Below are 15,000 nucleotides of genomic sequence, written 5' to 3' on the forward strand. Positions count from 1 at the left end.
TAAATAGTGTTTCGTTTGACTTACCTGAAGATGCTTGGGACTCACGGAAACGAACAAATCTTTCAATCAACTCCGCCTGCAAAAGAACAATAACAATATAATCTTTATCATAACAAAAATTCTTGTTATGATTTTAGAAAATAAAACTAAAAAAGTTCGTTTGTTAACTAAATATGAACAGCATTAAAGCAAAACCAAATGCATGAGTTGTTCTATCTTCAAAAGTATTAGCCCATATGAGAGAGAGAGAGAGAGAGAGAGAGAGAGAGAGAGAGAGAGAGAGAGAGAGAGAGAGAGAGAGAGAGAGAGAGAGAGAGAGAGAGAGAGAAAAAAATTTGATGTTGCAAAAAATTAATTCTCAGGATAATAAAGTATAACATCCTCTTTAAAATTATAATTAATACATGGTAACATACTTAACCCTTTCATAAACCTCAATTTATAGCATTTAAACACACTTCTATTATGCAAACGAAAAGAGTTCCGCATGCAAAACAATGTCATATTTTTAATTACCTTATCAATGTCTGGAACATATACCCGAGTATAACTATAACTACCCAGCTCTACCAGTAACATTCTACTGATTGATTATTAGATATTATCTGGCATCATAACAGCGATGGTGATTGATGCCACAACATTATCCTAACATCTGCATTATTTTGACTATGAAATTAGTCCAATTCTTGCAAAAAAAAAAAAAAAGAAAAAAAAATCAAATGGAGTCTGTTGTTGGGAAATATTGTATCATGAGACTTCAGATATTCCTCAATGCCAGAAAACTCCAAATCAATCACTCAATCAATTTATGAGCCAATATAAGGAACTGCTCATATAAAAATATACTAAGCAATAATAAGTCTAAATCATGACCGACATTTATATTTAGAGCAAACTTAATTCTAAATAACTGTGAAGGATAAACTTTCTTCATTGATATACATCCAGCTTAAACGACGGTTCATTCAGACTTTTGCACCACGCACTCATTCATGGTAGTCCATCACCATTAAAATTCCATTAACAAAACCATGCAGCATCGGATCTACCAGCGAATGGCATGCAATGCATAATACACATCCCAAAAAGGACGACCCGCCCCAAACGACCTTGTCTACACGCAATCAGATCTTATCGCCTCAACTAATTCCAAAGGTGTCCCTTATCAACAAAGTACATCTCACTAACGTTGGACCTGAACTACTTCATTAAAAGGGGGTCACGAGTGTCCAGCCCCTTCGGCCTCTTCCTCCTCCCGTCAACATGCATTACTGGAACGTCAACACAGCTTGAAATCAGAAATGAGAAAGGAAGAATTTGAAAAGAAAAATCCATTGTTGAGCTGTGTACAAAAATATCCTTTACAAAGTTAAAAGCCAGGAAGCTTTTTACGCTCATTGTTGCCGGGCATTTGTTTTCTTCTTTTCTTCCCAATTCTGGACTTAGCCAGGGATTGGGTATAGGGCAAGAGAGGGCCAGGAATCTCTGTGTCCTGAATACGTGACGCCCGCCCCCTTCAGACTTTTACTAGGCATAACATATCCTCGCACGGATGCTATTGTTTTCTTGCCGTGCTAAAAGCTAGTCATTGTTTTACCTAGTTTACTTACGGCTCATTTGTGAGAGATTTTCAACAAATGCGTTTTTTCTGTACCTTCTCGTGTGAATATACAGCATGCATTCATATCTTTAAAATAATCAAATGGATCATGGAGAGAGAGAGAGAGAGAGAGAGAGAGAGAGAGAGAGAGAGAGAGAGAGAGAGAGAGAGAGAGAGAGAGAGAGAGAGAGAGAGATGCAAAATGGATGGGCATTTATCGCTTAAACTATGTATAAATACAAGCATACAACACGACATGCATATGCCATTAATGAAGTAGCTGACATTAAGAGCGGATTAATAGATAAAATGTCAGAGGTTCAGAACGAATGACATTACTGATAATACTAACCAACACGTAACGAGACAGTTGCAAAAAAAAAAAAAAAGTATGTTCTTCTAAATTACAACATTTGTTTCCATGACTACAATTGTAATGTAAATCTGAACAAAATTAAGTGTAATGTATATTTTCTAATACAGTTAGCCAAAACTGTACAACTCATTTAAAATTCTAGGCGATTCTTAATTGCAAATTTACTTTTATGAAATATTTTTGGCGATCAATCTGTCCTGAGAAAATGTTTAATCCCTTCATTCTATTTAATTCTTTCATTTTGCCATTTTCCGAATATTTTCTCCAGTCTTGTTTTCAACTACTGACTCTATTAATCTGTTGGACAAAAACTCATCCTTGATCTGGGTGTTAATTTCTAGCACCGTCGTTCAGTTAGTTCTTTATGCCTATGGCATAAGATTGTTCATGATTCTGTTAAATGTTTGGCACTCAGATCTTCCCTGACCATCATTCAGTACGTAGTAATCGGTATGCAGTTAATTCCAAGTCGTATCTTTTCAGTCATAAAGCTTAATACTATGCAGTAATCCAAGAAGTTTTATTCCAGCTGTGACCAAATTCTGGAATGATCTTCCTAATCCGATAGTTGAATAGGGGGAACTTCAAAATTTCATACTTCTTGCAAATGCTTTTCTGTCGAGCATTTTACATGCCTCGGTTCATAGTTTATATATGACGTATCTATTGAACGTTGTTGCAAATATTAATATATAATCTTATTTATTTCTCATTTATAGTCAGTAATTTGTTACTTCTCTACAGTATTTCCTTTCTGCACTAGGCTACTTTCCATGCTGGAGACCTTGTAGCATTTTGCTTATCCATTTAGGAATGTAGCTTGTCTAATAATAATAATAATTATTATAATAATAATAATAATGATAATGATAAGGATAATAATAAATAATAAATAGTAAATAATGATAATGAATAATAATAATAATAATAATAATAATAATAATAATAATAAATAATAATAATAATAATATTAAATAATAAATAATAAAAATAATAATAATATATAATAATACATAATAATAATAAATAATAATAATAATAATAATATTAATAAATAATAATAATAGCTAATAAAAATGATAATAAATAATAATACATAATAATTATAATATTAATAATAATGAATAATAATAAATAATAACAATAATAATAATAATAATAATAATAATAATAATAATAATAAATAATAATAACAATAATAATAATAATAATAAATAATAATAACAATAATAATAAATAATAATAAGAACAAATAATAAATAATAATAATAACAATAATAAATAATAAATAATAATAAATCAAAATAAATAATAGTAATAAATAATAATAACAATAATAATAAATGATAATAATGATAAATAATAATAAATACTGATAAATAATAATAATAATAATAATAATAATAATAATAATAATAATAAATAATAAGTAATAATAATAATAATAAATATATAATTAGTAATAATAATAATAATAACAAATAATGATAATAATAATATTAAATAATAACTAATAAATAATGAATAATAATAATGAATAATAATAATAATAATAATAATAACGCTACTCTAATAATAACAATACAATCATACTGCATATGGGACAGACCTAAAAACACAAAACAAAACGTACAAAAAAAAAAAAAAAACAGTAATAAAAGACATGCATCAGAAAAAAAAAATAGGACAAAACTAGTCACCAACTTCAATACCAGCAATATTGTCCACTAAACAATTAGCAATTAATTCGGCAATCAATTCCTCCTCTCTCTCTCTCACTGCAGATAAAGAAATCAAGAAATTGGTGGCAAGAGTCGAGACGACAACAGACGGTGTGATCGAGTTCAATGAATTCCTCCAGATGATGAGCAAGAAGATGAAGGACACGAGCAATCAGGACGAGTTGAAAGAGGCGTTCATGTGAGTTGCTAATTTGTGTTTTACGATGCAGTATTTGGAATTTTAAATTAATTAGTGATGGGTGATACTAGGGATTTTATCCTTCTCGTGTTTATGTTTGATGACATTGGAGTCTTATTTGAAATATTTGGTTGGTGATTGGTATTTTTTTTATAGCAATTTTTACTTTTTACATTGACTTGTGAATGATGATAATACATTGACTTGTGAATGATGATAATACTTAATTTTTACTAACAAACAAATGGCAGTAGTACTAGTTCCTTTTTACTAATAAAAAATGTGACAGTAATACTCTCTCTTTTTACTAACAAACAAATGACAGTTATGTCATTTTAAAATCTAGTAAAACACTCGGAGATAATTAGAAGCTAATGATAATCTTTACTTTTCTTTATGATATTGACCAGTGATTGATGAATAATCGAATCGACACGCGACACACAAAATACAAAAAGTTCAAATTACATACCACTGTTGATTACTTGCTAAAAATGCCAAAAGCTGCTTGATATCATTCGTGAGTTTATCTTTACAGTAACTATCGAATTATGATACAGGTCATTTTTAATTAATGCATGACAATGCAAAATCATGATAAATTGCTAATCTATCTTATTGCTGTTTTGCAATAAACAGCTAGTGATTCAAAATAGAGAGATCATGGCCTTCAATATTCGTATAAATTATTACGCGAAGAATTAACTATGTTTAGGTTTTATAACTAAAAACTAAAACCATATCACTTTTCTCACTGAATTAGTAACGTATTTTACCTATATTATCAATAAACATCAATAATGACAGGGTTGGATTGAACATGGAATTTGGGCCATACAGCCCAGCACCAAGGCGGAAGAGGCCATTTAGCAGCAAGGTGCAAATGGAAGAACCCCCAGCATTTACATTATGATATACAAGCTAAGAGGTTGGGCAGCAAGACCAAAGAAAGAAATAGGAAGAGGTTAAATAGGAGACTAAAAAGTGAGTGCAGATTGCGTCCCACAAAGAACCTCTAGTAGAGCATAAAGTGCACACAGTGAGTGCACTGATGGCACTAACCCACTACGGGGACAACACTAATAATTTGCGTCAACAAATTAACAGTCACAATAACTAGTCAATGGATTTTAAATAAATAACTTTAAATGTGACAATACAAATTATCAATTTTTAAGATTTTCAATATTCCTATAAAAGTGCCATGATGATAATTTAATAGAAACTAACAATTTGGCAAGAAATGGCCTCTGGGCATTTCATGAATAACTTAGGATCAACAATAAAAAGGGTAATTTTTCCCAAACAATAATTATAATCACGTCTATCAGTTGAATTTTCACATATTGCACAAATATCAATGAGTAATTCTTGAATGCTGATTTGCTTAACCATTTGAAATTATTTTGTTTTAGGTTAAAAATAATCTCTGGTGTAAAAACCTATCTAATAAAAACTAAAATATCTTATGTTTATTTCATTAAGCTTAGGACAATTATTGAACATTGGTTGGTTTGAGTAAAGTTAAATAATGGGTCAAAGGGATAATATCCCTTGTGCAAGAAACGAGGATCTGAACCCACCAACATTCCCAAATTTAGTATCTCATGGAGATACTCCTCATTATGTTTCCTGCCTGACCTGCCTTATGTCGGTGATGTGTAGTATGAAAGACAATATCATGCAAATACAGGCAGTAAATATATAGTAACCATACTTTGTATACTCAGGTACTATCCCCATAAACTAATCAAGCTAAAATTCCACAACTTCCTTAAGGAACATTATGATCAATAACAGGGAGAATAAATAACCTAACATTGTAATAAAGTAACTTCGCCAATTAAAATGCTTTCCAAAAAGAAGTCATACAAAATTCCCAAGATAAAGGCTGGCCACGATCTCTGAATTTTCTTTTGAAAATGTTTAGTTACCAAACCATACAAAATACAGATGGGCTGGATCTTACAAATCTAGCTATATACTCAGAAAATGTCACGAATTTTCAAGTAATTTTTATTTTTCCTGACAATAAAAACTTGAGGCCTCGAAGTGGGCCATGTAAAGGTCTCAAGTTTGTATAATTGGAAAAAATACTAATTACTTTAAAATCTGTTAATTTTTCTTACACGTAATACAAACCATCAAGCTTATCCTTAGGAGGGAGAGTTTCTATGACCAAAACTGGCTTGGTTAACTGATATGTCAATGAAAGAGGAGCCAAAGTCAAGACTCCTATCAACCCCCTTACTTTCTATGCATAGTACTGCAAACTGAGTTAGAGTAGGCCATTACCAAATTGGTAAGGTAAGTCAATGAAGTACGGTATCGATATCCAAAGAATAAGTTGTCCAGTGTATGGGCATTACATGATTAATGAATGCGTATACAATGGATCCACTGTCTACCTTGTTTGGAGGATGGTAGGAAATACTTTATACAATACAAAATTGCAAAGAAAAGTCACTCTGGTGCATAGATCATCCCCATCTAGCACTTGGTTCAGTAACATAACTGCATGACTGCTGCACACCAAAAGAGGGGAAGAAAGGAAAACTTGCAATTCATTCATACTTTCCACTCTAGACTATTTGTCCTATGAGGGAGCTGGGCTCACTACCACACCAATTGAGCGATTGCCAACGGTCCCAGGAAAAAGGTATCCTGGGACCTGTGGGTGTGTTCCTGAAGGTAGTGCGCAATGAAGGTTATCTGGCACTTCCAGCTTCTTCTTGAAGGTTAAGGTGGGGCCCAAAGCCAATAACCCTGACTTAGTGCACCCTTGTCATCGAGGGTACGCCTCTGTGCACATAAATTAGACTTTACTTGCAGAGAGGCTCCTATCTCCCAGCAAAGAAAGGTGAGAAAATCAGCCATTCCTTGCAGAGAGGCTCTGATCAGAGAAATATTCCGACTACGTCACCAATCACAAAAGATGGATCACTTCCAATGGTAGACTGCAGCAGAAGATCTATGCAAATATCCAAAAACATCTTTGCAGTGCCTTGTGAAAAGCCCTTTGCTAGAAGGAGATGCAGGAGAACCACCACACATAAGGTGACATATGCCATGGAGTTGCGGAATCTTCAGGTGGGACTCACAGAGGTTAGGCTGCCAAAGTACTGCTCTTGGTAACTTGATGAGGTGCATCAGCAGATCGGTGAACCATTCGGCTCGTGGCCGTTTGGGAGCCACCAGGGTCAACCTGACGTTCACGGTCTCCAACACTGTTGATAGCCTAATGAATAAGGCAGAAAAGCATAAGCATCCCAATTGCTCCAGGGATGTTGGAAAATGTCCTTCATCACTGCTGCCTGATCTGCAACTTCAGAACAATATATTGGAAGCATGCTGTTCAGGTGTATCATGAAGAAGTTAATAATGTGAGAACCCCAAAAAGGCCAGAACCTTTTCTACTACTGCTGGTAGAAGGGACCACTCTACCCCTATTACCTGGCCCCAGCGGCTGAACATGTCTTCTAGTACATTTCTCTTGCCTGGAATGTATCTTGCTGACAGCTACACACCATTGTCGATGCTCTCGTGTTTGTCTGCCTCACAAACTCTCACAGGTCCTGTGAAACAGTCACTCCTTGCTTGTTGACACCATGGTAGTATTGTCACTCATCGACATTACCGAGTGCCTTATCAAACTCTGTTTGAAAATTTGAAGGGCTAAAAGCAAGGCTAGCATTTCGAACAGGTTGATGTACAGACCTTTTTCCTTTTTCAGACCACATTCCGAGGCAGAGTTGTCCCTCAGGTGTGTGCCCCATCCCATCCTTTAATGCCTCTACAAACAGCAGCATCTCTGGAGGGAGTCGAGAGAAATTCCCTTCATGAGGTTTCCGTTGCTCAACCATTATTTTAGATTCTTGGTTCACAGAAACCAAGGAATGGGGAGGATTGGTGAAAGTTTACCAGTATACTTCCATCATAACAGTACAGATTTCTGGTAGAGGGGACCATGGGGAACAAGTTTTTCTAATGATGAAACATGTCCTAGAAGACATAGCCACTGACATGCCGCTACATGTAGAACTGAAAGAAAGGGTTACACAACCTCCATGAGTCTGTTGAGACGATCATCTGTCGAAGGTTGACTTTACTGGAGCCGAATATTTCTTAGCTTTGTCTTCTTTGGAAGAAGGCTGATACATAGAACTGACATCCTTATGCTCATATTGGGAGTCTGAAGCAGCCCGATCTGAATCTGGAGAGGAACATTCTTTTCAGGAAGATTTCTTAGATTGAGCTGCATTTGGCCCTGAAGCCTCAGGAGACGAAACTCCCCTCCTCCGTTTAGAGAAACGAAGGGTCTTATTTACTGTTGCTTTAGATGCCTTGGCCCAAGGTGTACAAAAACCGGATGCCTTCTCTGCTGAAGCTTGGTCTCCATGGAACCGAGACTTCTTAGGAGGAGAAGAGAGTTGTCAGAAATATTGGCTACAACTGGTCTTTGACGATGGAGATCGGGAGGTGAAAACTACCAATTCCTCTCTATATTCCTTGGAACGTGGGGAGCAACACCATCATCTCCTGCCTGAGAGTACTCATGTCCCAGATTGGGGTGATCGTGATTGGCGTGATAGTAAGTGCATTATCTAAGAACATGTTAACAAGGAGCGCAGTTTACAGGACTTGTGTTGTGATTGGGATGTTTGCAATTGCCACACTGAACGAAACCGGGAAGCATGAGCCTTCCTGTCTTGTGTGCAGCAAGACCGAGCCGTCCGCAACTACCTCTTTTGTGGTGACTGAGAAGTAGAAGCATGAAGCGTCTTATCCCTACAGGGGAAAGAGTGGCATCTCTTTGTTTGTAATGACCAAGACGTCTTGATCGTGCTCGTAGAGATCTAGTCCATGTGGATTGGTTGCATGGAGATTGTGTGCATGATGATTGTGCATATGGTGATCATTTCTCAGAAGGAGAAAAAGCAGAGTGGCACTTTTCCTTCTTCTTCTTTTTAAGCAATTTCAGAAGAATCGGAACCGTTGTCTGACATTTCTTCCTTGCAGCTTTCTTCACAGGGACAGCTTTCTTCACAGGGATATCAGCCACCAAAGTGTTTCAGGAGTGTCTTGAGGCAGGAGAGGGACTAGAGTCCTGGCCAGTAACGCTCTCGATCGGTCTCTTACGATTCAGATTCTTGGAATCTTACACCGAGCTGCTTTCCCAAGGTTCAAGGTTTGGTGTGGCATTACTTCCCACCCAGGAAACCATACTGGGGAATTGGCAAGTGTCTCACTAAACTCCAAACAACCGGCTGTCTTTTACTTTTGCAACCTCGTCTTCTTCTCCTTCGGGGTAGCAAGTGTTGATCGTGTGTGTGGTGACACGTCTGAAGCAGACAGAGGCAAAAGGGGGGAGGGACACTTCACACTCTTCTTGGTCTTCTTCTCTGCAGTTGAGGGTTTCTCAAATAAAATACAGCATCTTCGAAGGATCTTCATCCATACGAACAGGATTGCCACCCTGGGCCGCGTCAGACACCTCCACCACAGGATAAACCTGCAGAGAAGCAGCAGCACAAGACTTCAGGGCTCTGGCAGACATAAGCACCTTCAGAAGTTTCTCCGCAGAAAGGGTGCCACCAATTCCCGGCGAAGGCCACAACCTAGAATTATTCAAATTCTCACTATGGTTGTAAACAGTAATTATAGCATGAGGAGATGGTTGGGAAAGAAAGAGATATATATTGGTCCCCCTAGGGGAGGACCGGCCATACCCCCAACTTCTCAGAAACCCTCCAGGAGGGTGGGAACAGTCTCCTTTCCCCTGAAAGTTTCACAAGAGGACCCATCTTTGGAAGAAACCGCAAGGGGAAGCAGTTGGCTTAGTTCCTGAAGAAAGGAAGATGGAACTAAAGAGTCTCTTCGGCATTAGCTTGAGCATGCCTCCTGATGCCAATGACTCCCTCTTAGACTTTTTTTTCTTCTTCTCAACTATCTCTGCCTACTGCAAAGGCACCCATTCCCTCCACTCCTCACAGGGGGATGACTGCAAACAGAGCAGTTATGGCCCCTGCTAAAAGCACAAAGTAGATGGGGGTCAACCTCTGGCTTGCTCATATTGCAGCCAAAATTACAGCCTCCCTTACCAGGGCTAAGCTGCATGCATGTCTCGCTTAAGGGCGGACATCATAAAGGGCAAATGGCACTCACTCTGGAAAGAGAAAAAGTAATCAGTCAAGAACAACCATTTCCGAGCTGAAGTAAGGTACATGGGTATTCAGCTGTGGCCAGACTTAAAGTAAGGGTTCCTCTACCTGTCGGGTGGGCCAGAGTCACCGGCCACCAACTATACTTAACTTGTTAAAAGTTTAACAGCCATTTCACCTTCCCAACGTGATACTCCTATTAAAGGTCAAGGGTTTGCATTACATGTAGGAACAAATATTTATCTCACAAAATGCAAATTCCTTCCTGATTATTTAAAAACAAATATAATTATTATTACTAGCTAAGCTACCACCGTAGTTGAAAAAGCGGGATACCATAAGCCCAAGGGCTCCAACAGGGAAAATAACCCAGTGTGCCTGACTGTACCCTCAAGCTAGAATATTATAACCCAAGGCAGTGCAAGACCATAGTGCACAGGCTATGGCACTACCCAAGTCTAAAGACCAATAGCTTGATTTTGGAGTGTCCTTCTCCTAGATAAACTGCACAATGGTTTGACTTTGGAATGCCCTTCTCCTTGAATAACTGCTTACCACAGCTAGGTCTTTCTTCTATCTTTACCAAAGGCAAGAACTTCTCCTTGAATAACTGCTTACCACAGCTAAAGTCTCTCTTCTACCCCTACCAAAAGGGAAGTAACCACTGAACAGTACAGTGCAGTAGTTAAACCCTTGAGTGAAGAAAAATTATTCAGTTAGCTTAGGGTTGCAAATTGCCAGGTGTATAATGAAAGAGGAGAATGTGTGAAGAATAGGACAGGAAATTCAGTGTATGTGTAGGCAAAGGAAAAACGAGCCATAATCAGAGAGAGATCCAATGCTGTACTATCTGACCAGATAAAGGATCCAATAACTTTATAGGGGTAGTATCTCAACAAGTGGCTGTTGCCTTGGCCAACCTACTGCCTATAATCCAAGAATGCTAAAACTACCAAAACTAAGCAGCTTTTAATTTTTTCGAGTTTTATTTATGACATAAGGGTCATATGGCCCTGCACTGAAGAGCAGGTCATTTGGCACTGAGGTTGTACTATGAGCAAAAATAATAGAGGTTGAACAGCAAGACGGAAGAAAGGAAGTAAAAATGAAGGTAAATTGGTAATGCCTATAATGCACAGCCTAAAATGAACTGATGGAACTGCTGCTCCATAAGGCTGAAACTCTTTTAAAACATTATTTTAATACCATTTTTATAATTACTATAAAGTACTGTACTCTGTACTGTACTAATAACAACTCTAATAGAATTTTGAAAGGCCACTAATCTTCCCCAAACAGGCATTAACCATTTCAATCCAATGACAAAAAGAAAAATTTATCACTCATGACCAGGCCAGAGATTAAAACATTCTTTACCATACACCTGAATAAATTTACTTTAAATATATACATAATTTTACATTTAGTATTTTGTAATTTCATACAAAAAATAATAATAGTAATAAAAATTACAAAAAATTACTAAATGAAAAATATGTCATAGAGGCTCAAGAAGAAATCACCAGACGCAGTATTCCTACTTGTGCCCAGAAATCTAATGCTCCTCCAACCAGCCAGGAACCCTAGCGTCCAATGCACGATGATAGCCAGGATGTCGTGTCTGTTCTGCCTTTGTAGGGAAACAGAGGAAAATGATTAAGAATGACCTATAGGCCTACAGGTGGCTGTGTGCTTCAGCATGGAGTAAAGATCAGTCGAACAAAGTGATTAACTTGATAATTAAACCACTTGCCAGAACATAGGAACAATGAAATAATGTTAAATTGTAAGTGAGGCAAGCCATGGCAGAACAGACCAGTTGACCTGAGTGATTAATATAGATAATCAAAATAACGCGCACAAACATTGGCTGCGTTGGGCAGAGTAAGCAAAGGGTTCCTGGCTGGTGGGCAAAGAAATGTCACATTTCTATGTCACAAGTTAGAAAATTGCCCTCCAGGATGTAAAATATGTCTTATGAAAATTCAAAAGCTAATTTCCCTTGTAAATAATTACCCAATTGATTATGCAATAGATTAAGGTCAACAACAACTAAAAAGCCAAAAGCTATTCTTCTAGCATATATAGAAGCTATCATCAACTTTGACATATGGGAGTTCCCCACTTAATAGTTGTACTACTGTATATGCCTACTTAGCCTACCATAAACCGTAAGAAAAGTTATGACTGGGCCTAGCTCCCCATTCTCTACCATACTTGGTAAAGTCAAGACATTCACTCCGCAGCATTGCTTTGCTTGGCTTACTTATGCCTTGTGAAAAGTAGGGCAGTCCATCACAAAACCTTTAAAACCAAGCAGCCAAAACCTGCCACCAAATGCAGAAATCAGAAATCAGACCAACTCAGCTATGCCCTATGACATATTAGATCAAACCTAATATTAGCATGTGAATTTTAAAGCATTTTTCCTTATACCCTTTACACAATATATAAAAAGGTACAAAAAGGGTACAGAACTTAACAAACCCACCTAACCTAACCTAGAAGTTCATAACATTAGCAACACTATATATAATGGTTCTTGTTCCGCCCCTGGCTCGCTTACGCTCGCAGGAAAATAAAACATCAAGCTCGTATGTACTGGCAAGCGGTAATATTGAGCTGCGTATGCTAACATTAGCAATGTTACTCTAACATGCAATGTTACTCTAACATCAGCAACGCTAAATATAATGGTTCGTTAGGCTAAAGCAATAGTTTAATCTTAGTTGCAAGTTAACATGGCTTGACTAGCTCTAGTACTCCTGTGTAGTAGGCCTAACAAACAAAACTGGTTCTACATTACATACTATACCTTTCATCCAGCAATCGGTAAATACATGATACTTTAATTTCTAGCCAAATACATGAAATATGTTTTTTTCCTACTCGCTATCTTCCGTTTCATGCATTTCTGACCATGATTATTGGGGCAAACCACCCGTTCATGAGTTTTTGGACTCCTTTACATAAAGACAATTATGGGAGAACCTGGCGGGGAACCGGGATTTTTTGGGTGGGGAAATGGCAAAAAACGAGTTATTTGCAGCAGTAATAATGCTCAATAATGCAAAATAAACACTTGACAACCAGTTGGAAAAATATATAGTTCATGAAAGAGGCTGAAAATTATTAAAGTATCATAATTATCTAGGAATAACTTCACGTTCTTCTAATGGTTTTTGCTCCGCCGTGCGCTCCCTTCGCTCGCGGAAAAAGGAAACTTCTAGCTCCGTATGTACAGGCAAGCGGTAATGTTGAGCTGCGCTCGCAATCCCCATGGCTCATTATTTCGGGGATATTTTTTAATTTTCATGTGGGTAACAACAGTTATACATTGAACAGAGAGCGCTTCCATTCTAATTAACTGCCGACATAGTTGAAATTACACAAAATTTTGAAATAGATTGTACACCCTCAAGTTTCCTCTTGGAGATGTCTTTATGTGATGGTGGTTTAACTCAAACTAAAGGGAAGGGTGGAAAAAATGGCTGTTGTAGAACATCATCCGGAAACGTGTGCATAAATATTTGGAAGCTCCTAATTGGTTAAAAAAGCCAGGTAATGATTACATCATATAAAAAACAGAAAAGCTGGCCAAAGCGAATACAAGCAAAGCATATGCAGTCAGCAGTAACTCGACATCAGTCTCTCAGATGTAAACAATGGACTTAAGAGTGAGATAGACTTTACATTTTAATTGTCCAATATGTAAGTTATTTTGTCCCAGACCCCATTAAACACAGAGAAAAATACCAAACTAGCCAGCACTCGTCCATTTCTTATGGCAAATTTCAGTTTCATATCATATCATATCAGTGCAATTTTTGGTAGTATTTTACTGTATTACAGGGCAATGTAACCTAGGGAAAAACTACTTTTTCCTATAGAAAAGATTCCGCTCTCTTCGAAAATGACACTCATTCCCGTTGCAAATGAATAGTTTCAGAAATATATATATATCTATATCCAACGATAATAGGGGACCCCCAGTGGGAACTCGGGGTTTTGGGTGGGGAAAACATACTGGGGAATCGGTATATAATGGTAAAACAAGCCTTTTCTTCTCTATACATTACCTTCTTGGATGTATAATAAACCGATGAAAAAATATGGTAATATTGAGCTGCCATTAGCAATATTAGCGTAACATGCTAACATTGACAGTGTTTTTCATTTATTTGTTGACATTCTACAGGTCCGTTGTAGTCGCTCTAGTTCGTTCGTATGTATATAGCAACTTTCGACCTTCTGCGCATAAACTCCCCCTCCACCAATAGGATTACTTCTTCTCCCCATTTTCCCCTACGTCATTTTAACCTCATCATTCAACTATTCGACTTCACCCACTTTATTCAAGTATTTTACTTGATTCAGTACAGCTACACCATTCCTTTTATGTAATACCCTCATATACATATTACGTTTGACCCAAGAATTACTCGTTTTATTATCCAATATCATATAAAAGCACCTCATTTTATATTCCCATTAAATATTATTTATCATACACTCCATTTTATCTTGCTATATTACTTTTATACATTTTGTTATTACCTTGTCATGCCCAGATTTCACATAAATACTTGCTCTGGACAAGTTTCCCATTCTGATTCATTCATGTTTACTCTCTAGACTCCGTTGCTTTTCCGTTAACCAATCACGAACACATACGTATGGAAAGTTTGCACGGGGGGGTTAATATTTCCCAACCCCCACCTTCCAACGAACCCTTTTCCGTGGAAACCTTTGTCCAAGTCTGGCCTTTGTTAGTTCAAGTGACGTCTTTCTGTGTATTTTACGATGGAAGTTTCAGAAACTTGTAACGACTGCAGTAATCCATACTTGAAAGTATTTCGGTGAATTCCAATGTTGATAATTTTCTTAAATCTCGTAATGTAATAGCCCAACATTCACAGTGTTCAAGTGCAGTACTAAAC

The 15,000-nt window shown here is 37.0% G+C and overlaps 1 protein-coding gene across 2 annotated transcripts in view; it reads left to right on the forward strand.

The window, feature by feature from the left end:
* LOC137630409 (uncharacterized) overlaps positions 1–15,000 on the forward strand; it is a 448,259-nt gene that overhangs the window by 430,566 nt on the left and 2,693 nt on the right. For both annotated transcript variants that reach the window (XM_068361862.1, XM_068361861.1), the window contains exon 5: positions 3,764–3,899. In XM_068361862.1, coding sequence (XP_068217963.1) covers positions 3,764–3,899 — 136 coding nt within the window. The remainder of the gene's footprint in view (positions 1–3,763; positions 3,900–15,000) is intronic.

This window comes from Palaemon carinicauda, chromosome 38 (assembly GCF_036898095.1).
Source record: "Palaemon carinicauda isolate YSFRI2023 chromosome 38, ASM3689809v2, whole genome shotgun sequence".
Lineage (NCBI taxonomy): Eukaryota > Metazoa > Arthropoda > Malacostraca > Decapoda > Palaemonidae > Palaemon > Palaemon carinicauda.